The following is a 26,075-nucleotide window of genomic DNA, read 5'->3' as shown; positions in this document are numbered from 1 at the left end:
TATCACAGGTAATCATTTTGGAGTTTCTAATACAAATGCAATTTGTCACTTGAGAAGTTCCAGAAATCAAAAAGAAATAAAATGAAAATGGAGAAAGCATAAGTTAAAATTTAAAGAGTTCTTTTCTCAACATAAGTTTCTTATAACTGATGCTAAATAAATGTCAAATGACAAGGACTCATTCATTTTTAGAATAAAAATGGCAATGATTTGATTCATTTTATTTCACTGGTTTAAACAGATATATCAACATTTTAACACATTTCAGGTCTAAGTTTCTTATTATGGAAATACCTTTAAAAACATCTGGATGAAAGCACTTGGCATACAGACCACCAGGAGTCAATGCTGATGACTGCCTTGCACAGGTTCTGCAAAGAGAGGACCCGAGTATTCTCATCCCAGATGCTTGCCTCTAACACACAGCTGTCTCTTACAGCAGCATTTTAAATATCTCAAGATCACCAGGTTTCTCAAAGCATCTTTTCTGGGCCATGATTTCTACAAGTGTCCCTCACGCAAATGGGCATACTCTGCCCTGATTTATATATTAAGCTTCTTATGATGTGGAAGTTCAAAACAGAATCCACCAGAATGGTAGAGACTGTGGTGACTGGCTTTAGTGTAGACACCACAACACTAGAAGATAGGCTTATTAAAGAATTAGCTAATTTTTCATTTTGACTTATTTCTTAAGTAGGTCTCTCCTGCACCATGATTTTGTGATTTTACTGTAAAATTCCCTATGTATCCTTCCTTGCCAAATTCTTTTATGTATTTTAACTTACCATTTGGCCACAGCAAGTATTTTAAACCTAGATTCAGTCCCTAATACATAACAGTTCTTTCTTGATTCTGTTTTATCTGTAAGAGCAAGGAGAGCAATGGAACTCAGACCCATCACTAAAAACTCCCTGTATGGAATACCAAACCGCCGGTAAGTTCTAGTTAAACATATCTTATTACTTTGTTTCTGGTGTACATGTGTGCACACTTATGTAGGTTGGACAACAACTTGCAGGGACTTTTATCATGGGGTCCAAGGAAATGAACTCAGGTCATCAGACTTGGGAGGAAGCACTTTCCCCAGGCTAACCCATCATATTGCCCTCGATTAAGCAGTCTTGAGAGAGTACTATCTGTTGGCTAAAAGTCAACCGAGCCTTGAGTAATAGGTTTTTAAAATATAGGACAATTAGTAAAATTTCTAGTTTTACTGCTGCTCCCTATCTAGTCTAACTCTTTAGATGGGGAAGTGAGACACTATTTACGCCGTTTAGCAATGTCTTTGGTTATAAACCTCATCTGAAATCAGATGCTAAAGTCTGTATCTTCAGATCATTACAAACTATATTTACTGCTGCCTTTTAATTCCCCAGCAGTGTTCCTTTGAGGCCTGATCATGAGGGCATCACACAAGACAGTCTAGCACTGGCCAAAACAAAGAAAAACCTACTCTTTCTACCTCTTACCCCCATCCCTCTCAGTGGTAATGGTGACAAGAATTTCTTCTCAGATGAAGACATCTGGCTTTAGTAATTATCAACTTTTATTTCAACAAAACAAGCACAAGCAATACATTCATTCCCACTCCATTTCCCCTCTACGGTATTAATAGTAAAGGAGCATGTATTCTCCACACTTTCAGTAGTCCTTGCCTATGCATTCCACAACAGTCCTCTGTCTCTCTGTGTGTACCACAAGCTTCACTGTCCACATTCTTCACTGCATCTTGCTTTCCACTATTCTGCAAGGTAAGTGTATAAAAGGCTGGTGTCTTCAAGTTCCAAGATTATGATGCAGTTCACTCTACTTTAATTCCCCAGCTCATTTTAACTTCTAGGATCCTCCCTTCTTTCTTGTATGCCTTTACCAAATCTACGAACTCAGCTTTCTTTGTCCATAGTCAGTCATTCCTACAGCTCTTCTTTGAAGTACTATGGCATTGACTCTATGGTGGCTTCCCCTATAATCATGGGTACTGCCTGCTCGATCTACCACTAAGTAGAAGATGAGCACTTTAAAAGCAACAGCATTTAATTTTTCCCTATAGTGCCCAACGCACTTTAAGGCACATAGGCCAGAGATCTTTGTTCACTACTATATTCCCTTAAGAGCTACCCAAATTCAGTTATTAAACAATGGGAGAAAAAATTGTCAGGGCCGGGGCTTGAAAGATGACTCTGACTCCGAAGGTAAAAGCACATGCCTCACAAGCTGGCCAACCTGAGTTTGGAGCCCTAGAATTCACATAAAAGCTAGTCATGGAGTGCAAGTATCTGTAATCCTCATGACCCTGTATGGGGAAATGGGAGGTGGAAAAAGAGACTGTGCAGAGCTTGTGGGCACACACGTGCATGTGCAGGTGTTTTCAGTTTTATCCTGACTTTAACTAACAGACACACACACACACACACATACACACACACACACACATACACACACACACACACACACACACGTACGTACGTCTGTGCTAGCATAAACAAATGAAAAGTTTAAGTTTGAAAGGTAAGTCCTGGACAGTTAACCCTTCCCCCAAAATAAAAACTTCTAAATTACCTAAGTTTAGGAAAAACTGAATCCCAATACAAAATCAGTGTGTATTACTTAAGGAAATGACTTGTTCCTTTGATTTTTCTCTTCACAGCAAGAAGAAGTAACTCTGGTATAGTCATTCCGTAAGAGAAGCCAAGAAATGACTCAGCTTCCCATGGAGGACCTTCCTCATCACTCCCAGCGAACTCACCACGGTACAGTCATGCTTTCCAGAGTGCAGAGGTACAGCGTGCTCTTTTTATCAAGGTTCAAGGCACAGAGCAAACAGAAAAGTCCTCTATGGGAGAAACGACAACAAAATTACACTGTACGACTTTGCTGTCAGGTTTATTCAGCATTTATGCGTCCCCCAAACAAAAACTGATTCTCACGCTGGAAATGATCCAACCATCTCCTCCCTGCAGACCAGCGTTCATAATCCTGGGAGATACTATCAAAGGGGCCAAGGGAGGAAAGCAACCGACAGCCTTGCCCAGCTGTGACATTTATGATTCACAACAAACAAAGGCCAGCAAGGCACCTTCAGCGAAGCCACCAGCTGTTTAACTGGACTTAAAGGCAGCTCAATAAGAAGGAAAGAAAGCACGCCTGTACTGTAAATCTAGTTGACTATCCAGGACTAGTGAGGTCACAGATCTTGGAGGGGAACCTACTACTGTCATTTTCCTAAAGTCAATACAGTCCCAACTGCATTGTAAATACTCACTTGGATTCCCCTCAGATAACTGTAGCTCTCACTGGCCATCAGAGGACCCCAACCCCCCACAGACAAAGACCATTACAGAAAGCTACAATTGTCAATATTCTGAGAATAATTTACTGGTGTGTGGTGCTGTACTGGCTGTTTTTGTGTCAACCTGACACAAGCTAGAGTCAGCAGGAGGAAGGAGCGTCAGTTGAGGAAATGTTTCCATGAGATCCAGCTGTAAGACATTTTCTCAATTAGTGATCAAGGGGGGCAGGCCCAGGCTATTGTGGGTTCTATAAGAACGCAGGTTGAGCAAGCCAGTTAGCAACACCACTTCATGGCCTCTGCATGGGCTCCACCTCCAAGATCCTGCCTTGTTTGAGTTCCTGTCCTGGCTTCCTTCAAAAATGAACAGCAATAAAGACTTGTAAGCCATATAAATAAACTCTTTTCACCCTAATTTGCTGTTTGGACGTGGTGCTTTGCTGCAGCAATAGAAACCCTAACTAACAGAGGTGCCTAACTTAAATGGAAACATCTACAAGGCAACTGCACACCCAGGACTCAGGGAACATTGTGGCAGAAAGACTGTAAGCCTGAGGACCAGGAAGTCTGCTGAGTATGTCTTGTGATAGGAGGGTTGCACCCATAAAATATCAACAACACGTTGCCTAGACAACACCACAACAATGAAAACACCAAGTGACATGCTAAGGTGGACAGGAGAAATCACATGGGGCTCCAATCTTAGATGGAAATTCACTGGCGAGTAACAACTGTTTAGACAGGGCCCCCTAAATAAATAGTTATCCAACGCCAACTTAAGCGTATGTATGCTTAACCCTGAAATACAAGCAACCCTAAACTGACTCTGCAGGTTTTATTTGAGGCCATGATTTGGGGGAAGGGGTTTGGAAGAGGCTGGAGGGAAGAAAAAGATGAGGAACATGATGTAACTATTTCCATAATTGTATCCAATCAAAACAGGTACACTTCTATGTTCTGGAAAATGTTCAAGAGGTAACAAAACTTAATGTCATAATGAACCTTCCGACTGTACATGGGAGATTGCTAAACAAACACATACTAAAAGGGGAAGCCAGGTGTGGTGGGACCTACCTAACGCTCAGCACAGGTAGGTAGTGACACAAGGGACCACAAGTTTAAGGCCAGCATAAGCTGCATAAAAAATCTGAGCTCAGTTTGGGCTATATGAGTCCTTGTCTTAAAAAAAAAATCAATCAACTAGCTAAAGAGTGGATAATGACCATCAACTGAAATACATCCAGGCACTCCTAACACGCCAGAGGAAACACAGGAATGACCCAGCAACTCAGCTAGTCTGTTAGGCTAGAATGGGACACGCTGAATGCTAAAGCCAGATTACCTTGAGTAAATTATGGCTTCTCATCTATAAAATGGGAATAAAACTAATAAAGCCAGCTATAAAAGAAGCTGTGAGAAATATATGGATTAATGTATGCCAAGTATTTATACCACTGTTTGGCATATTATATTAGTTGCTGCAATTCTTATTTCTGACTATTGTTGTGCTTTTGTCTTATCAAAAAAATATTTTAAGCCAGCCTTTAAGGAGACATATGTGCTAAAACAGCGAGTTATGACAAATCCCTAAAAATTAGAATTAAAGGAACAAAACATTTGTGATGGATAAAGCTTGGCTGTCTACTTGACTACATCTAGATTTAACTAAAACTAAGCAAAAATATTTTTCTTGATTGGTTGAATTGTTTGAAGTGGGAGATTATTTGAAGTCTGAAGATCAACCCTAAGTCTGGGTCACCCTTTCTAGTGGCAGTCCACATAAAAGGACATGGAAGAAGGAAGCTTTTGCTTTTTGCCTGCTTGTCCTCGCTCTCACTGGCAAGTTCATCTGTCCCACTGCTATGGTACTGCTTCACTGGTGTTAAAACCTACTTCTTCAGAAGTCCAAGGTAGCCTGCAGGCCAACAGCCCTCTTAGGACTGAACAACTATCAGATCTTTGGCCTTTCCATCAAGAGACAGCCAAAGCTGGATTACTCAGGCCACAGCTTGTATACTACTCTAATATAAAGTCCATATGGGTATGTGTTTTCTCTGTATTCTGTTCCTTTAGAGAACACTGACTAAATACAACATGTTTGCAGAAATCAGACTGCCACCCTCTCACTGCATAGGTTTTAAACCTTGTTATGAGAGCAGCAGGGGTGTTTCTCAGGGCATGTTAGTGCAGAAGTTTAATTCCAGAACTTGAGTGGCAGGTATAAGTGGATCTCTGTAAGTTCCAGGCCATCCTGGTCTTCATGGTGAATTCCAGGATAGTCAGGGCTATATAGTAAGACTCCATCTTAAAAACAAAAACAAAGTCAACCTTTCTTCTGTTCCCTGATAATGGGAGAAGAAAAGTGGTGAGCAGAAGTTCCAGGACATCTTTTTGGGGCGGGGGGGGGGGGGGGAGAGAGAGAGAGAGAGAGAGAGATAGAGAGAGAGAACGCGAGAGTGCACGAGAGCGTGTGTGTGTGTGTGTGTGTGTGTGTGTGTGTGTGTGTGTGTATGAGTTAAAGTTAGGACAAAACTGAAACACTGATGAGAAGAGAGCCTTTTTATTCACAGCAAAGGGAAAGAAGAAATGATAGATATTTACAGTTTTTTTTTTTCCTGGTCAATCTCCAAGTGCCTAATTTGGTATGAATTTAAAATGTTCATGCAACAATCCCCATCCAGAAGATGAAGCGTCAGTGTGACCCAGGGGGTAAAGGGCATTTGGCTCTACAGAGGCTGAGCCTGGGAGAGAAGCCTATCGCTGCAATTATCTTTCTGGCCTTTCTCCTCATCTCTTCTTCTAAGTCTTGGGAAGTGCAGTCACAAAAGTCAACCTGGTCTCGTATACTAGATTTTACATCTGGGTACCACCCACATGCCTGTAATATAACTGTATTTCTCCATGTCTGTAAAAGTGACACATTGAAGTCTCCTTCAAAGTCTATCACATCCATAATGCACCCATCCAACATCTAAGGCAAAATACCCACCACAGCTTGTCCTTCTAACAGTTAAACCTGCATAGCGTGTGTTCTAGATTTGTTTCTGTTGCTGTGGTAAACTATCCTGACAGAAAGCAACTCAGGAGAAAAGGGGGTTTTCATGGCTCATAGTTCCAGGTTACAGTCCGTTATTATGGGGAAGTGGAGGGAGAAACATCAGCTAGTCATATTATATCCATGGTCGTCGAGAGCAAAGTCAGTACGTGCCCACTAGCTTCCACTCTTGCTCTCACTTTCATTTTTCCACACTCATATAGTTCAGGGCCCCATATGTAGGGAATGTTGCTGGTTACAGTGGCCTGGGTCTTTCCCACATCATCTAACCTAATTATTAAGATCATCCACCAAAGACATGTCCATAGGCCAGCCCATGACAGATCATTCCTAAAAAGACTCTCTTCCCAAGGGATTCCAGGTTGTGTCAAGTTAACAATTAAAACCAACCATCAAAGCACCTATCTACCTTATCACCAAAGTTGCAGGTGATTCATGAAATGATACATCATTAACAATATTTATTTGATTCCAACAAATAGTAGTTTATGCATAGAAAAATAGTCATAGCCTCATAAAAATCTATGAGGGGTATGTTACCATATCTCCACGGAATGGGTGAAACCACAGTCAGTCCTACATGCTATATATACCATGTATCTTCCTATCTGCTTTATAGTCACCACATGTTATCAGAGTTAATCTGTTTACTCTGGGCCCATTACAACTAAATTATTGGTTGCTCAAACAGAAGCACTGGAATGCCATAGCAGTTTGTCAGATAGCACAGATGGTGGGTGGAATACAGCACGGATATGGAAGACAAACGATAATTTACGTCTTGGGTGCGATGAAGCATAAGGCATGAAAATTTTATCAAACTCCTCTGATAGCACACAAATTTAAAACTTATAAGGTATTTGTTTCCTGAATTTGTCAATTAAAATTTTCAGACCAAGATAACTGTAGGATAACTGTTGCTGCAGGAAGTGAATCTGTTTGTCTGTCTCTGTGTGTATATGTGTGGGATGGATGGATGGATGGATGGATGGATGGATGGATGCCTGTTGACCTGAAGAGGACCTGTCAATAGGAACCTATTCTAACGAAGAGATCAAACTGTATAGATAGTCTAAGTTTAGAAGCTTTTTAAAAAATGTACTGCTGTTTACCTATGTGTATGTGTGCATGTGTGTTGAGTGTACAGACCATAGTGTGTCTGATCAAAATTGTGAAGTTGGTTCTTTCTTTTTACCTTTACATGAGTTTTGGGAATCAAAGTCGGGCTGCCAGGCTTACACAAGTGTCTTTACTCATTGAGCCATCTCACCAAACCTAGGAGCCACTTATTAAAAGAATTATTATTCCATAGATTTCTGATAAGGAGAGAGGCATTAAGAAAAAGGATATCTACTTTGCCACTATAAATAAATGGTGTTAGTAGTTAGACCTTATTAATATATCATCCTAAAAGAAATTAATCAGGAAAGAGAATAAACTCTTTATCTGTTCTGAATTTCTCCATTAATCTCCAATGAACAAATGAGCCATACATGATGGTCCATGCAGATAACCCATTCCACTTAGAAGTTGAGGAAGGAGGTTACCACAAGTACCAAGCCAGCTGTGCTACCAAGTGAGCTCTCTGTACCTCTCAACTCCCAAAAACAGTATGGATCAGGTCATATGTAAGGTTTCTGCTCAGTCCTTCTAACTTGCCTTCTATAAGACCACAATTAACAGCTTTCTTCTGCTTTTGCTATGAGGATGTTATAATAAAATTCTTGTATTCAAAAGAACACAGGATTATTTAATTGGCTAATTGTTCTTATATTACATAAAAGCAACATTTTTTTGGGTTGGGGATTTAGCTCAGTGGTAGAGCGTTTGCCTAGCAAGCACAAGGCCCTGGGTTCGGTCCCCAGCTCCAAGAAAAAGGAAAAAAAAAAAGAGTTAAAAGCAACATTTTTTCCTGGGTTTTAATGTTTAATAGCTTTGTGCCTCTAACTTTTATGATAAACCTTAAACATCCTTTCAACTTACCTCTTTGACTACAAAGGCAATCATTCCAAACTACATAGACAACAGTAATCAATCTTCTTGGTTCAACTTAAATATTCAAAGTAATAGGCTAGCAACAAGGAATGTTTCCTTCTTTTCTTGATTTTTAAAAACTTCAGATTTCTTTATGTGCATGCATGTTTTGTCTGTATGTATGTATATGCAGAATGTGTATACCTGGTTCCTCGAGGAGGCCAGAAGAGAGTGTCAGACTCCCTGGAACTGGAGTTACAGATGTCTGTGAGCCATCATGTGAGTGCTAAGAACCCAATCAGCACCCTCTGTAAGAGCAACAAGACTCTACAACGAGCCTGCTTCCAGAACCCAATCTGCTTTAGTACCAACTCCTGCCAAGATATTAATTTTGCACCCCAACTAACATAACTTAAAGTTTTGTTCTTCTATGAAACTAGCTGATAAGATTTTTTTTTTTAAAAAAAAAGGGGATGCAGTAAATATATTTTTGTATGTAGTTTTCAGAGAAGCAATACAGAAAACTGTTAGTTAACTAGGTCTCTACCCTGCTAGCTTTTTCTGTATTTCCTTTTCTTGGAAGACACCATATGCCAAACATTACAAATTCTTGTTGCAAGGGGTAGGAGATAGAATGCAAGAATATAGTGGGTTAAAGGGGAACAACTGTATACGAAGGGCTTAAGTGGAAGGCGGCTAGGGGGGTAGGGGAGATGAGAGACATGGGGTACTATTCCGAAAAGGTCATATGGATAGTTCCTACTGTAGAAGTTTCCTAAAAAACATACACACATACAAAAAGACTTTGAAGGGACTGGAGAGGTGGCTCGGCAGTCGAGAACACTGACTACTCTTCCAGAAGACCCAGCTTCACTTTCCAGCACTCACATGGAAGGCCATAACCATCTGTGACGACCTCGTGTCGCTTGAGACCAGCAAATGATCAAGCACAGGCGATGCTTCTGTGCGAGTCCCTATGCCGACAGTAGTACTCATCACTAGTAATGCACCTACAGCCAACTATGGCCTTGATAATGCTGACATGAAGAAGATGAGGGTTGGCTCAGCTGGTGACAAGCTGCTAGGTATGAGACCCTGAACTTGGCTCCCCCAAAGCCATGTAAAACCCAAGAACAGAGGTGAACATCTGTAACCTCAGCATGGGGCAGTGTATGTGGGGTGACAGCAAGGACAGGGACATGGATGCCTGCAACTGACTCCATCAGTCAGTGTTAGAATTAGTGAACTCAAGGTTCAACAGAGAGCTTGTTTCAAAAAAAAAAAAAAAAAAAAGAGATGGGTCCAATTAGTTGTTCCAGACACTTGCAAAAACAGAGCAAACAACACCTCACCCCCAAATCACAAACCCCTCAATTCCTGGGACCCATACCATAGCAACAACTGACCTCCCATATGTTGTCTTCTGACCTCTACTGCATGACATTTATATGCACACTGACACAATTTCACTACTGTTTGTTTTATTAAAAACGCATATACAAGCTAAATAAATGTAAAAAGAACAAAACAAAGACAAAAATCAGACATATGACATTAACCTCTGGCCTCTAAATGCCTACCTAAGCAGGTAAAGAGCCATCCACAGACAGAGATGCTCATGGATTTTGTTTAGCATTTAAAAACCTGCTAATTTAGGAACATAATAAACTTTAAGTAACTATTTGCCAACTACATGAAACTTACAAAATGCACTTGTCACATTTTCTCCAGTAGAAACTGTCTCATTTTATAAGATCGCCTGGATATTTAACCCTAGGAAGGTAGCATAACAAGCTATGAGTCACAACAGTGAAGAAGGAAGGGTAAAAGTACAGCAGATGTTTCATAAAGTCTCCATCTGACAGAACTCAGTTCCTCCTGCAGTTCCCAGAACAGTATGTACAGGGGATGGGGTAGGGAGTATAGGAAAATACACGTTAGTAAACAAGTACATATACATATATAAATATCCCTAGTAAATGGTTATTTTGATAAATTAAAAATTAATGACATACATCTGACAAAAGTTATTACTTATTAAAAGAATGGGAATTAAAGAAGTACTAAGGGTGAACATGATCAAAACACACTGTACAAAATTCTCAAAGAATCAACAAAAATACTCGTTTGAAGAGAAGATTGGCCGAAAGGAACACTTTGTGAAAATGTATGTCAATATTTACTGTCCTATTACTGTAAAGACAGTGCAACGGTTCCTCCATTTAGCAAGAGTTGTTCAAATGTACTCACCGTGCATATTTTTACAACAGAGTAGCTTTCAAGATATTTTCTGACTGCCACTTTGAACTTCAGAGTTTTACAGTAACCTCTATCATACTGCACCAGCTGGTAAATGTTCAGAGGAGGAACAGTTTGCTAGCCCTTTCGACTTTTTATAAGAGCATGCATTCCTACTGTACCCTTTCTCTGCTGGGGTGACACACTTTGGAAACCGTAAGAAAAATGGACAGAAGTTGTTGCTGAGGCCTCAGGTCGAACCAACTGGATCACACTGTACTGTGCTCAGCATCAGAGACTGCAGGGTACTGTAAGTCAGTTACCTTCTTTCCCTTCTGCACTATTTTCTGTTTTCCTTTCCTCTGTTTTGCTTTTCTTTCTTTCTACACCCCTAGGTTCCTATCAACTAAAAGAATTTAAAAGAAGAATCAAGGAAGCTTTTCACATCGGTCAGTTTCTGTAAAGAGTGGTATCAAATGACCAGTAGGGAAGAGTTCAAGGCTAAAAGAACAGCAAGACTAGATCAGCTGAGCTTGGTAAATGTAGACCTGTAATTCTAATGTAAGCAGGAGAATCCAAAGTTCAATGTCATTCTCAGCTACAGATCAAGTTTCATGTTAGCACTGTCTAGACTACGTGAGAACCCTGTCTCACATCCCCTTCAAACACACATACACACCTTAGCACGACTGACTTCTAAGTCTTAGTCATGAAAGGATGTGTATTAATTCATTTAACGTTTAACTTCTTCTCAAAGAGTCATGCCAAAAGACAGGCATATGGCAACACAGGTTCCCATCAGAAACAAAACAAAATTTGTTATGTTAAAGCACCTACCCCAACCACTTTGCCCTACAGTCAACTAAAAATACCAGTATGTCCCAGTATGAGACCAAAACTAAGCGAGCAAGGATATCTCTTGACACTAAGCAGCAGTTGACAGCCATAATCTGTATTCCTAACAGGTTTGCTTGTTTATTTATGAATGATATGGACTTTGGAGCTCTGCCTGGTCTTGATCTCATCAAGTAAACCAGGTTGGCCTCAAACTTAGATATCCCTTGCTTGCCTCCACCCCTTGAGTATGGGGATTAGAGGTGTGCCCCACCACATCTTACAAGTGGCAAGCATCTCAGAGCATGCACGCATTCCCCCTGCTGCAGGGTATTCCTTTCAATAGGTTCAGCTGCAGCAGCAACTGTAAAAGGGCCAAGTCCCTTTCTTGACTCCAAGAGGAAAGCAGTTTCAGACAAGAAAAGCAATTCACTGGGTTTGATGTGAAGCAGACACAGCACCAGGTCAGCACTAATGAGAGAGGATGGCCAGAGCTCCAATACCCATTTCCGTCATTCTATTAGGGAAAGCTAATGACTCCTAAGGAACACAGCCTACCATATCATGTGTATGGGCATTAGGGACAGGAACTGCTCTACAGCAAAACAAAAACAAAAAGGAAGCACAGTAGACACACATATCATGTTCTAGAATAGCAATGAAGACACTGACTCCCCATTTAAAAAAAAGAATGTTATCAATGGAGAAAATTCTCGATTGAAATATTTCCACAGAATTCCACTTAAAATGTCTGATGGTGTAATTCAAGAAGTAGGAGGAGCATGGTCTAAAGAAAAGACAATTCCTCTCAAGTTCACCTGGGCCGTATGTCAGTGCCCTGTTCACTTGTTTCCTAACAAACCTTTCTGAGCGACTGTTCACTTTATCCATTTTGGTAGAACCCTGGTTCCTATTACAATGTTCAGCACACAAAAACAGTACAGATTTGTAAAAGGCAAATATATCTGGTAACTGCACAACAGCACCATCCCTAGAATAAGGGTCACACTCCCAACAGTATAATTTATACTTGTAATTTCCAAAGTAGAGCACGCATATATAGACTCACATATGGTTTCTCTCTTCCCTTTTTTCAATGCGGTGTTCTGGGGCTTTCTATAACCCCGGGCCTTGAATGAGTGTAATGAGCAGAAAATACTAAGAGTAAATGTTACTTCCTCCTTCAGGTAAGGACTACAGACTGCATGGGTCCTGGGGCTTCTCATCATGCATTCCCCATCTCCTGAATGGCCTGGACCCTGGTCCAATCTCCAACACCCAGGAGGTCGTTCGGTGACCTGTTTCTTTAGCAAGGAGAGACCAAACACTCCTGACTATAAGCCCTTTGATTAAAAAAACACTGGCCTTTAGATAGCTCAAGAGAAAAATGAATTATAATAGGAGAATGGTTGGTTAATAAATTAATGATGTCAAAATGGAACAGACTGGGTTGGGAGAGAGAATTCATTAGGTAAAATGTTTTACATAAAGATGTGAGTTTGATTCCTCCAAACCCATATTTGTTTGTTTGAATTGTGTGTTGGGGACAGGGCGGTCAGAGAATAGCCCCCTCATGTTTTAACTGAAACAAACAAACAACAACAATCTAGATGTACACACACCTTTGTATTGTGACTGTAGAGGTGGAGAAAGGCAGGTCCCTACAGCTTGCTGGCAGCCAGCCTTCCCTCCTTGATTAAGTTCTAAACCACTGAGGGTCTCTGTCTCAAACAAACATGCCACCACCACCACTACCACCACCACCAACAACAAACCCCAAAACTAAACACATGGTAGATGGGGCCTGAAGAAGGACAGCTGAAGTTGGTTATTATTTTTATAGCAGCATAAGAATACAGGTATTGAAAAAGAGATCCTACGTTTTGTCTGGGTCTCCAGAGAGACTCCGAGAGATGGAAATGGAAAGCCCGAGCTGTCTCTCTTCTCATGCTGTCAGAGAACATCAGCAAGCAAATCAGATTCCTACCCGACTCATGTGGGCTGCTCATTTGGATCTGATGCTGCCTTTCAGGTAGATCACTACTTCTTGTAAGATTCAAGGATGGCAACATACAACAAGCATATATAAGATGAAAGGTACTATACTCTGGGAAGATAACACGGATGGAGTTTTTCCCTGAGACAAGGTTTATTTGTGTACCCGTTTTGGCAGTCTTGGGTGTCCTGGAACTCATTTGTAGACCAGGTTGGTCACAAACTCACAGGGATTCTCCTGTCTCTGCCTCCTGGGATTAAAGGCATGTGTCACTATGCTATGGATGGAATTTTAAATGTGTCGAGCTCACTCAACAGAGCAATTTGCATATGGCCATAAGCCCCCAAGAACCTACAGCAGATGACAATTCACTAGAAGGAAGTATTTTAAAGGCACAGGGCAGTAGACATAAGACTTATTAGCCAAAAAGGGATTCAGTGTACATATTAAGCTGTGCCCTTCCAATAATTTTTCTCCATGTATGGGAGTGGGAGTTAGGGCTGAAAGAATCAATGAGGTAGAGGAGGGTAACAAGCAGTAGAGATGGGACATCTATGGATCTCCTCAGTGAACAAATAGTGTTTAGAGACATGTTACTGGGGAGGTTGCTGGGCAAGTCGGGATTATTTCAGTGTCAGAAGGTGAATTTTCTATGGTAGGTCAGAAAGAAGAAGTTGGACCACTAGGTAGCAGACAGACAATGCTTGCTGCTTTGGGGTTTCTAGGGTACAAATTCATACCTTGCTGATTTTAAGGTTATAACCTCACAAACACTAAAATTCCTTATGTCCAGATACCACAAGAACACTTATTTCTTGAATAGTTCAGATTCCTGTAATTACAGAATCTGGAAAATAGAGGAAATCTTTAAGTACTTAATTTTGATTTAGTCCCATGCTCTATTAAAAGAAAGTCAAAGGGGAGTCTCCAATTAAGGTACATATTTCTAACTTGTCTCTCTAGGCAATAAATGATTCTTAAATTTTACAGTTTACCCCCAATCCCCTTTTTCTTTGACTGCACGTAAGTTTTCCAGATGCAGGGCCACCACACTCAAGTTGTCTTAGATCCTATACAGAAATGTGTGTGTCTATGCATATGTATACATACGGGCAGGTTAAGCAAAAATGTAACACAAATTTCTTGAAGCTCAAAGTATACATCCAAATACTTTCAGAGGTATCCACTATGCAGCTACACTTACTCTGCTACTCCTGTTACCATTAGGTCAAATAGTTTGAGAAATTTCTTTCAGCTATTGTCAATAGTAAAATCTAAAGCAAACCTTTTTCCAAGATCATATGTGAACTATAGAACAAATCTTTCAAAATTTCATCAGTTATCAATCTGTACTACTTAGCCAGGACAGGATGCTACCTAAAGACAGGGAAACCAGCACAATATATGTTTTGTTCAAATCTTCTTTTTAAGCTAGGTATAAGTCTGGGGCATTTACATGTGCATCTAAAAATATTCTCTATATAAAGTTTGTTGATAGTATTTCACTAACTGCTTCTCTCTCTCTCTCTCTCTCTCTCTCTCTCTCTCTCTCTCTCTCTCTCTGTGTGTGTGTGTGTGTGTGTGTGTGTGTGTGTGTGTGTGTGTCACAGGGGAGCTTAGGGGAGTCAGTTCTCTCCTTTCTGCACATGGGTTCCCAGGGATGGAACTGCAGGTTGGCTAAAGGTATCCTTATCCACTGAGGCATCTTGCCAGCTCCCATTGACTAATATACTTTGGTGTAAGCAGTTAGGAACTACATCCTTAAAAGAGTTTCTATCTGGGCTGGAGAGATGGCTCAGCAGTTAAGAGTACTGACTGCTCTTCCAGAGGTCCTGAGTTCAATTCCCAGCAACCACATAGTGGCTCACAACCATCTGTAATGGGATCCGATGCCCGCTTCTGGTGTGTCTGAAGACAGCTACAGTGTGCTCATATAAAATTAAATACGTTTTAAAAAGTGTTTCTATCTAAAGGAATTCTCAAAAGGAAATCATGCTTGTTATCAGTGCATGAAGACAAAGCAGCAAAGAGAAGATTAAGTTTTCACTGTATGAACAGGAATACTGAAGCAGACACAGGAGTATTGCCACATGTTTCCCATACTATTGAACATGTCTAATGTCTAACTTGTATGCTAAATGTTACTTTTCTTACTTTTCTCCTCAAATTTCTTAAACCTGGGGTTCCTGGGGTGCAAGATCAGTTACTTGCACACTGGCTTATTTCTGCAGTTTAGGTCATTCTATTATCTGTGCAGGGTCAAATATGTTAGGCAGGCAGGCAAAGGACACCAGAAGATCCCTGGATCTATGTTCTTTCCAAAGAAATTCTTGTATCACTTGAGCTATGCGTATATTATCCGAGACACCATTACACTTCAAACAAACACACCTGTATGGGTGTCACATTGCACATGGTGTCTGATATGTCATGTTACAAGTATAATGATTATCTGCACATGCTTCCTCGTTTTGACTAATTAATCTTAAAGGCAGAAGGAGAAACTTTCTAAAGTGCTCTGCATATTTGATGTAATATATTGACTAACAAAGAATGCTTGTTTATTAAAAAATAAGTGAAATCAATGCACAGGAGGATCAGATGCCAAACATTTGAAATCAATATCCCTCAAACAATCCCGCCTGCACAGAAACAGTTAACCTTTCAATGGGCAGCAAAGAAGCCATCATTAGGCATCTTCTTCAAATACATAACAGCAAATACAGTAAGTCTACAACTGTCCAAATTATAGGTACTTATATGTACTCTGAGGAGTGGTATATATTTCTCGGCATAGTAAATAACATTATTTTTCACTTCCTCTACTGGAGAAGCCTTCTATTCTAAGAGGCAAAACAAAACAGTTCCAAGATATATTACATCAATAAGTTGAGCAGGACTTAGGACTAGAAGCAGTTTTCCTACGATCACCTCAAGATGTCCCTTACAAGTTTACTAACAAAAATAATGACTGTATTTTCAGCACATATCACATAAAAACAAAATTTCAGTCTTTAAAAGTAAACGCCCTTAAGAAGGGAAAATTTAGTATTGAAAGGTTGGTTTTAATAAATAACCCTAGAACTATATTTTAGTACACAAATGTCTCTTATTATTAGTTTAATAATTTTCTATTTCACTAGTATGAGCCTGATAACGAATAGGAGCTATTTTTTTGTCAGTGTATTTGAGGCCAAACACAGAACTCAAGGAGCATGAATTATCAAGCACTGGAACAAATTACTAGGTACCTTCAGGACAAGCACGAAGTGATACAAAACTCCAACTGATCACTACTACAGCCTGTAATAGTCCAGTAATTTCTTTCCAAGAGGTTTTTAAAATCCAACTATCCACAGTCTAAACAGTACATGTGACCCCAAGTCAACTGACAGTGAGGTAATAACCTACAGCTTATAAATGGCCTATGTTATAGGCTAGAGCTCTACTGACTCCAGTCAGTGTAGATAACAGAGTAGGCATCAAAACCCCAAAGGAACATGAGAAACAGAGCCCGTCCATACATAAGCAAAGTCACTCAGATGACAGAGGAGCTGTGATTGCACCCTCAGTTTACTGGGCTCATTCTCCTTTACGATTAGCTACCAGTCTTGCTGACAACATAATGTAGTAAGGATGAACAAAAGGAAACCAAGATTGTGTGATTTAGACTATACAGAGAGTGGTAAGACTCACATCCTGTTCTTCTGTCTCAAAGGGAGGCAACATGAGGATGAACACAATTCCTCGAAAACTCCTGGATCTCTGAGGTTCAGGTCTGGACCCACTTGGACACGAAGTTCCACACTAGCAATGGGTACAAAAACTAAACAAAATACTGGATCCTCATACAACTGAAGACTACAAAGGAAAAAACTTGGAAAACATTTATGGGAAAAAGTGACTAGTTAAACATTTGGTTGTTAACTAAAATTTGATCTTTATAAATCTGTTATGATTGTCCTTTGGTTCAACACACAAAAATACTCCAACACTTATGACCTTATCACATTTTTTTCAGAAGCATATACTGATCAAAAATTATGAGCTAGAATAAGCATTAGGATTAATCAGAGAACAGTATACATGAGAAAATGAAGACCAAGAAACTAAGTCAGTCAAGGTCACTTAAAAATGTTTAACCAGATCATTAAGTGGGATCCCACCCTTACAGATGTTATCTCTGGGCAGTTGTTCTGCCATTATGGCTCTACAGTCTGAGGTCTTCTGGAGGCTTGTCTTTCCTGCAACTACATTGGAAATGTATAGAAGTAGTGACTGAAAAGTCTTCCTGGAAATTCTCCACTTTCGGGACTTAGAGAGACTTATTCCAAAACTTAGAAATAAGCTTTCCTGTGGCTAATGCTGGGCATAGCATTGTACTCAAAAGGAATAATTAAAGGGGAGGCAACGGGTTATCTTAAATGTCAAAATGTATGTAGAGAAAATTTATTGGCAACTCAAAAAGAAGCCAGTTTGCCTTTTTTGGGGGGACAAAAAGACCACCAACATATATGTACGATGGCGGACATGTTCTTTAAAGTCCTTCTTAAAAACCGAAACTCTTAGTAGAGTAGCAGTAGTGAAAGGCATCTCGAAAGTGTTATGAGCTAATTTAGCTATGTGGCTAATTTACTGAGCAATCCAGGAGCTAGGTAAGTTCCTCATGTAACTGAGCGTGAAGCCAAAAAACAAAGCAGAGTTTTTAGTTCAACTCCTGGACATGTGGAAACAAAAGCTTGCCCCTCAAGATCAGAGAGAAAACATGGTGTTCCCATTAAAAATGATAAAAGGACAGAGAGCTCTAGATGATGTTAATAGGAAGCAATCCAAGATGAAGACGGCAGTGATCACAGCTTTGAACACTAAATGTAATATTGTATAAAAATAACTAAGAATAGAAATTCAGTTAATCTGATGCCTAGGTATGTAACTACAAAAACGGAAAAGAAGTTCTGGCTGAGAATACCTTCTTGATTTGGGGAAATGTGTTAAGCAAAGAGCACACTTTCCCAGTAACCTAATCCTCAACATACAGGATTTTATAGTTGTCCTTGAATGTATTTGCTCTAGAGTGTCTGGCTGCTAGGCCCATGGGCATCCTGACAAGACACACTGGCTTTCAGGATTAACTGTTCCACATGGTTAATAAGCGTAGGCGGTAAGCATTTGGGAAAGGAATTATTTCAGAGATCCTCAATGAACAGATACTAGAGTGAAGCAAGCTCTTCCTGAATGACCTGGACCATACCCTACAAATAAAAGATCACTGTGACACAAGGACATTTTAGTTTACAGAGAAGGGGGAGGGAAAGCTGAATGTGAAATGTTTCCCTGACTCCAATTGAGCACACTCTCAGGGTTAAATGGTCCCCAGGCTTCTGTCTCTCCAAGGACAAGCACAATCTCTCTCGATTCCCACTTAATAATGTAAGTCTAGAAACATAACAGGATAAATACTATCTTGATGATAGATGCAGCTAAATAAAGAGAACACAAGACATTTAAAAGTCAAATCAACTTTGATCCTAAAACAGAAAGAGAAATTTCTCCTATGGAAAGCATGAGGAGTTATTAACACAGTGGGTTAGAATTTGAGTATGAAATAAAGCACCATTAGGGATACTTGTCTTAAAGAGAAAAAAATTATCACAAACCAAGTGAATGCCCTCAGGATGACTCCTCAAGAAAGAACAGCAGCATAATGGAAGCATTTAGCAGCACAAGGTTGGGCTCCAGCCCAGATGACAGTTAACTAATGGTGGGACATTCCATTTCTGAATCTCTTCTATAAAGCAAAATGCTGCATAATTTTTAAGGCCCTTTCAAGGACCTTACAGGTCTCAGAAATAAACCAAGTTCCACATCTCCCAAGTTAAATTATTGTATGATGCTATTCCTGAAGCCTTGATTATGTGAGCTAAATAGAAAGAAACAGAGCCTGAATCCTCCTTATTTAAATGAGTAGGAAATCAGAATCTGAAGCTATTAAGTAATCCAATAATAGTAATATTAAGCTGGAGCTGGGCTTGTATGCCAGATGGTTCTGTGCATCTCCTCCTCAAGGGAGAAAAGGCAACAGAAGATAATCTAGAGACCTCTGAAATTAGAAAAGTATGTACGAGGAAGCAATGTTGAATACTGAATTACAACTACTAATAAAACACTGATGATACTTACAATGATCATAAAATGCTATATGTGAGTAACTCTTATGCATACATTAACAGTTTTGCCTCCTGGATGGGTAAACAATTCTCAACCTAGATATTTTGAGTACTCTGTGTAATTTAACATACAAGTTTTTCATGAGACTACAAGGACACACCAATCTTAATATTTCCTAACTTCTGTAAGTATCATGATTTCAAAGCACTTGCTGTCTAATGTCAGCCTTCTAGGACACACTAGTCTAAAGAGTAAGAAATATGGACAGCTTAGTTTGCAATTCAAGCATCAGATCAATGGACTAAGAAAACCAGAAATCAACCATAGGTTTCTCTTCAAATTGATTCTGTATTTCTACTTACTAATAAACCGCCACAAATTCCCTATCATTTTAGACTTGCAGACAAATGGGTTTGTTCTGTTTTCTATTTGGAGGAGAACGACTCAACGAAGCAATAACTCAATGAAGCAATGACTGGCCTATTCCCAAGGCCAAAACAAAGCCTGGGTATGTGTCAGAAAGTTTGGATTAAATAACATTAAACAATTGCCACTCCACCCCTTACCATCACAACAAACACAAACTCAGTCAACCCTTTCCCAAATCAGACATTAGAACGTTAAGGCTATGATGGTGAACAGAGATGAGAAAATTGAATTACACAGAGGCTAAGGCAAAAGTCTAGCTCAGGACAGACAGAACTCTTGCCCAGTTTACAGTGGAGTAATGAGGGTTATACCAGAGAACAAAATTGCTGTTTTGTTAAGCCCGTGTATCTATATCCATAGCTCAGACTGGCCTTGAATTTATGGCAATTCTCCTGCCTCAGCCTCTCATACTGCCATTACCTGAGTGTAACATCATGCCGAACTTAACATTTTTAAAAAAGGAAAATAAAGAGAGAAGGGAATGGAAAGGCAAAGAAGTCTGCTGGCTTGCCTCCTTGCACTGGCATGCAGTATTTTGTTTCCCTTGCCAGAAGTTAACACACTCCTTGCCGGTAGCACTCTACTGGTTTTGTATAGCCCATGAAAAAAAGCTCTGAGAGCAGATTATAATTTTTTAACGACTAAAAAAATGTGAACAAACTATTTATTGTTGTGAACATCATATGGGATTCAAATTTCAGTGTCTATAAACAAGGGTTCACTGAAGCATAGAAACAGCCACTCACTTAAATACTGTCTACTGCTGCCTGTTGCTTTCCCACTGTGATAGCAAAGGTGACAAGGTAGGGCAAAGACTATATGTCCTGCAGCGTCTAAAACGTTCAACAGACCTCAGTTTTCTCCTGATTCAGTAAAAATATAGTTAATGGATAAAAGAGAAGTAGGGCACACAAAATGTTAAAGTCTGTGGTCATGGACTGTCCTTTTAACGCACAGCAGAGGGCATAACAGCAGTGGGAGACGTGAATGGTCAGGCTTGGACCAAAACTGTAGCAATATTGCAATACAGAAACTTTCATTATTTACACCTGAAAATTTTTAAAAAATTGGAAATCATATTGGCATATGCTTTCTGTACTAGGTAGAAGTGGACACAAAGTATAGGTAAGAGAGTCCCTAAGTCTTAAGTTAGAAGAGAGCCAGATTCCACCTGTCTTTGATGCCAGTCACACGACTCTTCCAGGCTCTGCTCCTTATGAAAATGAGGCATGCTGAGAAACCCTAAGAGTATTCATTCTCAAAACTCCTCAAACTGCAGGAAGAAATAAGAACAGAACTGGGAAAGGACAAAACAAACAGAACTAGAGGCATCTGAATGCAAGGACATGAGTTTGTTCCTTCCCCTTTTTTAGGGGCTTCTGGAACAAGTACGTACCCACCCACAAATCTTTCTTATTTCTTCCCTGGGGGCAAAAGCAACATTTGTCTGAAAAATGCATGCTATACAAGTAAACACCCAGGCACTAGTCATGAATATCATCTGCAACACAGGGCGGGCTGGAACAGCTAGCACCTGCTTAACCACTGTACTCGAATAAAACAAGGCTTATCATCTCATACACACAAGAGGTTTGGGACGGCACAGTTCTGTTTACCTACTGTGGTAATTTTAAGGAGAAATGCTATTCTGGTCTTAGAAGAGCAAAACTAACATACCATCATGTCATTTTCTGAGGGCAGTAGAAGTGAGCACATTAATTTGTTGGTCAGCTTTCTAAAAGTCTACCTTTGTTTAGCACAAACTCCAAAGCATAGAGCACAGGGTCTTTTCAGAAAGGTTCCTTGATCTGAAAGTTAGTTTGGAACTTTAAATTAAAAGAAAAAATGTTTTTAAAAACCCACTGCATGAGCTGAAGAGATGGCTCGGTGGTTAGGAGCATGTGCTCCGAGTTCCATCCCACATCACTTTAGCTCCACGGGAACCTATACACTCACGCACAGATAGACCAGTCCTCCAGTAATTAAAGTCATAAATGTTTTAGAAACTCTGAATATTAAATTTGGAATAACTACATGCCCCAACGGTTCCACTGTTGGGTACACAAAACCATGTCTACATAATGTATAATGTCATAGAAGCCACATGATTTCTAATAGCTCAAAATGTAAAGCATTTCAAAATATATACCATCTTACAATGAAATATTATCTGGCAATAACCAATGCTGCGACGTAAGTAAAACATTAGAACACTATGCTAAGTCGCTGGAGCTAGACAACATGAGCACATGCTTTACAATTCCATTCATATTTAGTTCAAGAATGGGAAAATGGAAAGAAAGAAAAATTAGCTTCCTGACTGCCAGCAAGTGAGCGGAAGGAAGACAGGTGGGGCAGACTGCCCGCATGCGCATTCCATTAAGATCATAAACAGTCAGGCTGGACAGATGGACGGCTCAGTGGTTAAAAGGTCTGGCTACTCTTCTGATGCCCTCTTCTGTGGGCACTGCACGCACATGGTACACAGACACATGTGAGCAAAATAAACGTATGCAAAGATATATCTCAACAATGGAGTACAGGCTGTGGCAGGTGCATGAGTCTGTAACTATAAAGAATGACCAAGCATGTTTTATTTGAATGGTGGTTTTGCTAATGTATTAATCCTCATGAAGCTGCCAGAAAAACACTTACTCAACTGCTCTTTTTTGCTAAGAATGAAGTTCTTGGTATTAGGTACTCGAGACTAAGCTTCACAATGGAGACATACAATGAACAAGCAATGAACGAGCCAGGTTTAGTCAGGTGCGTGGATGCCCTGTAGTGGACATTCTCACTGCATCAAGATAAAAGTAATGACCAATTTCAAAGTCTTGTGCTCACAGAGAAAATGTTTTTCACTGTAATCTCCAAAGGATTCATGTAGGAAAGACCACTCCAAAACTTTGATGACACCAATACAAGTTTAACAATAATATACCACTCATTCCAAAAGCAGAACAAGAAAGAAAGGTAAAAACCTCTGACGTATCCCATCCTGTATCAAAGACTAAGGGTGCAGAGCACAGGCAGACCAGGTTGAGTACATTTTGTGACCATGCAGGCCTGCAGATGCCGCTTACCGCCTGGGTCCCTGGGGCTTGCTTCATCTTGGGCGTGGCAGCTCCATTTCCTATAGCCTCCTCCTCAGAAGCAGCACTGCGCTTACTCAGAAGATCCACTTCACCTCCAGTTTTAGTGTCTGGCATTTCTGAAGTGAACATGGATTATTCAGAATGAGTGCATTGATTAAGAAGAAGAAGGTTCCTATGTGCTTCAGTGTTTATACAACAAACTCCAGGTTTCAAATGCTTTGTTTGTTTTTCCATTAAGCCTCCGGAGCTGGTGCCATTTCTGACCCCGTGCTGGGCTACTCCTCATCACATGGTTCTGTGACTGACTCCCAGATTTCAAATGAGGTTAGAGCTAAAGAAGGTTCAGTTTATTGTCTATCAAGTGTTCATTTCATCCCTGCCTTCTCATGAAAAGCTATGAACACTCATGTGACAATAAGTTCATGAACTACAAGGGTACAGACTAACAACTGAAACATGGCAGGCCAATTTTGGAGACCATTGTGCTTAGCAAAAGGTATTTGGACAGTGAAAACAGAAAGCCATTGAGAATGAGGTAAAGCTTTTGGTACTAGAATCTCTTAAAAATATGTAACCAACCCTGATGTACGATAGGTTTAATCAATATGACTAGACAATTTCAGTAAATTATTTTTTAAACTATTATTTCTTCCAAAGGCAAAAAAATGGTAAAACAAAACAAAACAAAGAAATAGAAAACCAACCAACCAACCAAAACAACAACAACAACAAAAAATGGGAACACTTTTTTTTTCTAAAAAAAAAAAAGCCTTTTAAATTTGTTATTATTGTTGTTTTTGTTTTAGTATTTAACAGTCTGTCGCCATACTGACCATGCTATCAACAGACCCTACAGAAATAATTTCTCCTACTAAGCTACCACGCAGTCCAGGGAAAGCAGGACGTGATAATGATGTGCAAGGCAAATCTAGTCTCCTGACACTTCTTTAAAGGGAAGAGATTGACTGAATAGTCATAATTTACCCTGATATTCCAGATACAAATTGAAATGCTGTCTCATTTTCACGCGGTTGCTGATAATCCAGCAACAATAGCACTCTGGCAATAAAATGTCCCATGTCTAAAATACTGAGGTTTCTCTCACCCACCAATAAAACACTAAGATCACTCACTCTAACGGCAAGTGTAACGCTCCAGGAGGTCTTAGGTTGTAAAAGTCACATCTCCTAACAAAAGAACATTCAAAACTCTTTGTCTTTTCTTTTATAATTATACAATCTTATTAGCAATTTAAAATAGGTAGTCATGTTTGCTTGTTCAGAGAATTAAAATCTGTGAGCTTTCATACAATTAAGTTTTATTTTAAAAAATCTGTTTAAGGAATCCCTTCACAAAAATCCCTTGAGGGAAAGATTTCTAAGAGAATAACTGTGTGTGTAAAAGAGGGGTATGGTTATGGTTTTTATTTTATTCAGGACTGTGATTTTTAGCATAAACTCAACTTTCCTATACACAATCAATGGAAAATATGTACCAGCTACAACAGTAAACACCGATTTCTGAGACTCTGCAGGAATGGCTTGGTTTAGTCAAGCACCAACAACCTTAGTTTGCTCAGCAGAGTGATCAATTAATCAAAGCTTTTGAAGAGGCAAAGGTTCACATTCCCTTCTAACAGGCTTCTCCCAAATCAACAGCAAACTGACTCATAAAGCGGTCCACGGAGTGCAACCTCCACAAAAAATACCCTTGGCTATGAGATCACACTCAGGTGCTTTTTTTTAAAAAAAAAAAAAAAAAAAAAAAAAAAAAAAAAAGCAATGTGACCAGGGACTTTCCTCAACCCTGGCTATTTCGTGAAGAAAGCACTGACCTCTTCACCAGTGGCTACTTTTTTCTGAAGTTGGAGGCTTAGCACCAGGCCTGTTTTGGTAACAAAACAAGTATCTCATCTACACAAAATATACCAACCCCCAAATCATATTAACTTTAAAAGCTTCCTTCTTCGAATATTAAAAACTTTGTACCATTTCTTATTATCTTTACTACAGTTATATATACTTAAGAACAGATATCTAAGACTCTGCCAGTTTCCTTTCTCTCTCTTTTTTTTAACCTTTTCTGATCCAGTGCTATGGACACACTTCATAGTTCAGTTGCTAGGGTCAAATTGTGAAGACAGAACAAGAAGGAGAAATAATCCCATCTAGGCTGGCCACGGACAGAGCACCCAGAGAAAGGAAATCAGCCAGGCATCAGCTTACAGACACTCCCATGCGCTTCGGAAATGTCAACCTGCCCAGGTCCCCAAAATAGATTTGTTGTTGTGCCTTTTTTAAAAAAAATAGAGACCTCATTTCAGTGTTGAGATTGAAAGTCAGCCTAAAACAGTACTCAATCTAAAAAGTGAAGTCACTAAAACCCCCACCTCAGCGTTCCTTAAGTCATATAACTGCTGCTCTAGAAGTTGGGGTTTAAAATGACTAAAAAGCCCTTCATCTGGGCATAGTACTTACTGTGTTTAAGACCCCTCTCCAGAAACGATCTTTTGGTTCATCTCCCTCCAAACCCCATACCCACAATTCTAACATGTACTACACGTAAGAGCATTGCCAACACTTAAAAAAAAAAATCTATCAAAAAAGCATCAGAGCCACAGTAGAGCTGGTAGCATGTGGTGGTGGCATAAAAGTCTGCATCCAACTAACCTTCGGGACTTCAGAAGACAAGACTGACAGCCATTCTGACTCCAGGTTCAGCTTCAGTCTCAAAGGCCGTAAGAAGTTCTATTCAGTGAGTTCATCCCACCGAGCAATGGTGGCTTCTCTCTGCTCTCTCTGGACATGGTTACCCATCGATGGAACGGGCTGCTTGTGTTGAGCAATCTGCTTAGTGCAGCTGCTTCACCAAGATAAGCAGACACCAGGTCTGCCCGGTGACAGCAGCAGAGCAGCCTGGGCTTGGGCGGAAATCCTGTATCCTATCCCCTATGCAGTGCAGGGCCCTGAATTCCCAGACTCTGCCCAAAAGTGA

The 26,075-nt window shown here is 40.0% G+C and overlaps 1 protein-coding gene across 45 annotated transcripts in view; it reads right to left on the bottom strand.

The window, feature by feature from the left end:
• Positions 1-26,075, bottom strand: part of Akap13 (A-kinase anchoring protein 13) — a 305,582-nt gene that overhangs the window by 112,702 nt on the left and 166,805 nt on the right. For 36 of the 45 annotated variants that reach the window (XM_087655380.1, XM_087655383.1, XM_087655382.1 and 33 more), the window contains 1 exon segment: positions 23,070-23,197. In XM_087655380.1, coding sequence (XP_087511506.1) covers positions 23,070-23,197 — 128 coding nt within the window. 45 annotated transcript variants of the gene reach the window in all.

The sequence above is a fragment of the Rattus norvegicus genome, chromosome 1 (genome assembly GCF_021556685.1).
Source record: "Rattus norvegicus strain SHRSP/BbbUtx chromosome 1, alternate assembly SHRSP_T2T, whole genome shotgun sequence".
Taxonomy (NCBI): Eukaryota; Metazoa; Chordata; class Mammalia; order Rodentia; family Muridae; genus Rattus; species Rattus norvegicus.
The sequence above is the reverse complement of the archived record's forward strand: the minus strand, read 5'-3'. Positions and strand labels throughout refer to the sequence as shown.